This window comes from Hylaeus volcanicus, unplaced genomic scaffold, assembly GCF_026283585.1.
Source record: "Hylaeus volcanicus isolate JK05 unplaced genomic scaffold, UHH_iyHylVolc1.0_haploid 7385, whole genome shotgun sequence".
Classification (NCBI taxonomy): domain Eukaryota; kingdom Metazoa; phylum Arthropoda; class Insecta; order Hymenoptera; family Colletidae; genus Hylaeus; species Hylaeus volcanicus.
The window spans coordinates 1-3,165 of NW_026531727.1; the positions used below are offsets into that span (position 1 = coordinate 1).

The 3,165-nt window shown below is 33.1% G+C and overlaps 1 protein-coding gene across 1 annotated transcript; it reads right to left on the bottom strand.

Annotated features, from left to right (window-relative positions):
- Positions 1–284: 284 nt before the first annotated feature.
- Positions 285–2,274, bottom strand: LOC128882224 (sodium-dependent neutral amino acid transporter SLC6A17-like; the record flags this gene model as incomplete). The annotated part of the gene is made up of 4 exons (XM_054133816.1): positions 2,163–2,274; positions 1,960–2,067; positions 520–603; positions 285–446 (listed from the first exon to the last, which is right to left on the bottom strand). Coding segments are annotated over exons 1-4 (444 nt in total), but the record flags the coding sequence as incomplete, so codon positions are not given.
- Positions 2,275–3,165: the final 891 nt, after the last annotated feature.

Below are 3,165 nucleotides of genomic sequence, written 5' to 3' on the forward strand. Positions count from 1 at the left end.
GCTACATAATCAAACATTTCTCGTGGTATATATTTTTGTAACTTCATCAAAATTCATGAATTTCATTTGAATTATTTTACTTTGTTGCTCAACTTCCTGAATTAATTTCTTTTAGTTCTTCAATGAAAAACACTGTCGCCCATATATGGGTGACATGGCGATCAACGTGTTATACAATTTTAAGAAAATTTACAAATTTATTTCTGGCAGACATTTTTAAGAATACTCGTCTGGCAGTAAACGTGATAAACGCGCGATGAACGTTGAAGAAGTCAAAGGAATACCTTCCCTGAAGACGCGATTCCCTTGATCATGCACATGTACACGAGAATCCATGCGATCACCAGTGCCAGTGCAATTTTCCAGTTGAACGGCTCCGGGGTGTCGATGTCTTTGGAGATCATCAGGGTTGTTCGATACCAGAAGTATTGAGTGGGACTACTGACCTGAACAACGATCGCTAATTGCAGTGTAATCTGTATCGCGTTAGTCTAGAAGCGTTGATTGGATCAGTCTTACCACACACTCTGGCTCGGGCGAATATGATCCGTTTTGGAAGTATACGTTGGGACACTCCGCCCACGGTAATTGCGATTGAAAACTCTAGAAACGAAATGATTTTGGTGTTAGAATATTAATTAGATTATTAGTAATAATTAAATGAAATTTGTATGCGATGTATTTTATATTATTTTCAATCTTCTGTACTATTTTAATATTAATAGCTAATTGATTACTGATTAACTCTTTTATAATAATAATAATAATAATAATAATAATAGGAATAATTTGATCAAATGTGCATGCATTACACATCATTAGACTGCGGATCTTTATGCAAAATAAATTATTCGCGAACGTGCCTATAAAAAATGAACCTAAATAGGAATTTATTTTATTCTGCAAATATTATAAACATGAACTTTACTTTCAATCTTTTTTATATTCTTCCATACTGTTTGGATTTTGTAGTTTCTTGCACACTCAAACTTTCTATAATCTTTTCTACTATTTTAATATCAATCTTAAACTACTCGAATTTTTAAATAAATTTATATCCATATGTAATTTTCTATTAGGGGGCCAGAAAGTAATGTCGTTTCTGTGAATGTCAATGCTTGTTTATCATATATCAGCTCATTGTATACCAGCTGATTTTTATCGATCAGATATTGAAAATTTGCACACTAGATAACAAAAGGTTGTTGACAACGAGGGCGATTACATAATTGATTAAAAATAAACACTTGTTATAAATTTATTTGTTTGAATTTAATGTAAAAGATACGACATTACTTTCTGTTAGGACATATATCGACAGCAGCTTGGATCGTGGCAGCTACATCGGCTGATGTCGATTGTTTTTATTGTTACTTATGCGTTCTATGCGTACGATCGGGGCAATAGTCGAAGTTAATTTATATACAGGGTGTCCCAAAAATGTTGGAGGTCCTTGAAAGGGGTGGTTCGGGAGGTGATTTTAAACAACTTTTTCCTTTGCAAAAATGTCGGATGGGGCTTCGTTAAGTAGATATTAATAAAAAAAAGCCGACCAATCAGAGCGCGCGGATACCGTTGGAGCGGCCGCGGTAGCGAAGGCTACGCGCTGAGCGGCCGCGACAATATCCTTCGATGCACGTCGAGTCACTTGTTCGCGTACGAGAGTGGCTACCTAGCGCGTAGCCATCGCTATCGCGGCCGCTCCACCGGCATACTAGCGCTCTGATTGGTCAGTGTATTCCGTTAATAACTCCTCAACGAAGCCTCGGACAACAATTTCGCTAAGGAAAAAGTTGTTTCAAATCACCCCCTGAACCACCCTTTTCAAGGACCTCCAACATTTTTGGGACACCCTGTATATATCTTTACGTAAATAAATATTTACTTTATACAATGCAAACCGCGCGTGAATAGTTCATTGACATATTATAAAAAATGAGATGCGATTTGATTACTCACTTGAACGAAGTAGAATAGGCACCAAGCGATAATAGTGTTGTAATACAGAGCTACGTTAAAGGAAACTACGGCGCTGCTTAGTCCAATACCGCCCATATATGGAGAAACCTTCGACAGAAACGATATATTGCTTGTAGAAACGTTCGGAAGGATGTATTATTTACTAATACTCCACTATATTGTGTACAGTGTCTAGTATTCACCTGATTCCACACACCGATAGCGCCCTTCCGTAATCTCTGGCCGATTGCCAATTCCAGATAAAATATGGGAATACCCTCGATAGCCAGCATTACGAAGTATGGAATTAGAAATGCACCTGTTCACGAAACCGTAAGCAATTAGTAAACGATTCATTCGTTACTAACGAATAACGTTACTAATAATAAAACTATTCGTTATTGTTTCTCAGTTGTTAAGGTCGATATAAAATCGAAATAGATCAGGCTATCTTTTTCATATAATACTATTATTATTATTGAATGATATTTTGAAAATTTTTACAAGAGTATATTCGATTTTATAGTATCAGAGTGTCTTAAAAAATATTGCACATTTATAAATTTTCATTTATCAAATGAATTACGATTGAAATATTATAAAAAATAATTTTAAGTTACATGACTCTTATGATCTTATGTCATCGTTTCGAAAATAATTGTATTAATTGTTCAAAAGCTGCAAGGTTCAGACTACATGCTAAATTAATTATAGTTCTAATTTCAATAATGGAGCAAAAGGATCGATACTCCAATTGTTTGGCAACGCTAAAAATATGCGAAGATAACGATACAAAGCGAACAAAATTCATGATATATTTTTTTTAATTAGCATAAAATGAGTGATTACAATTTTATAAACAGCAGAAAACAAAGTGACTGTGATTGAAAAATATTTTCTGGGCCACTCTATTACATAGAAACAAAATGAAACTTCTTCTGCCGTGAAACATATATTCAAGAGAATGATATATTTATCTCGAGATACGTAAAAATTTATGTATACATATATTAATTGTATAATTGTATTAATTGTATATATATTGTATATATATATATATATATATATATATATATATTTGTATATATATATTTGTATATATTTGTATATATATATTTGTATATATTTGTATATATATATAAATACTATAATATAGGATGGAAACAGGACAAGGAAACGAGAATATTGTATATATATATATATATA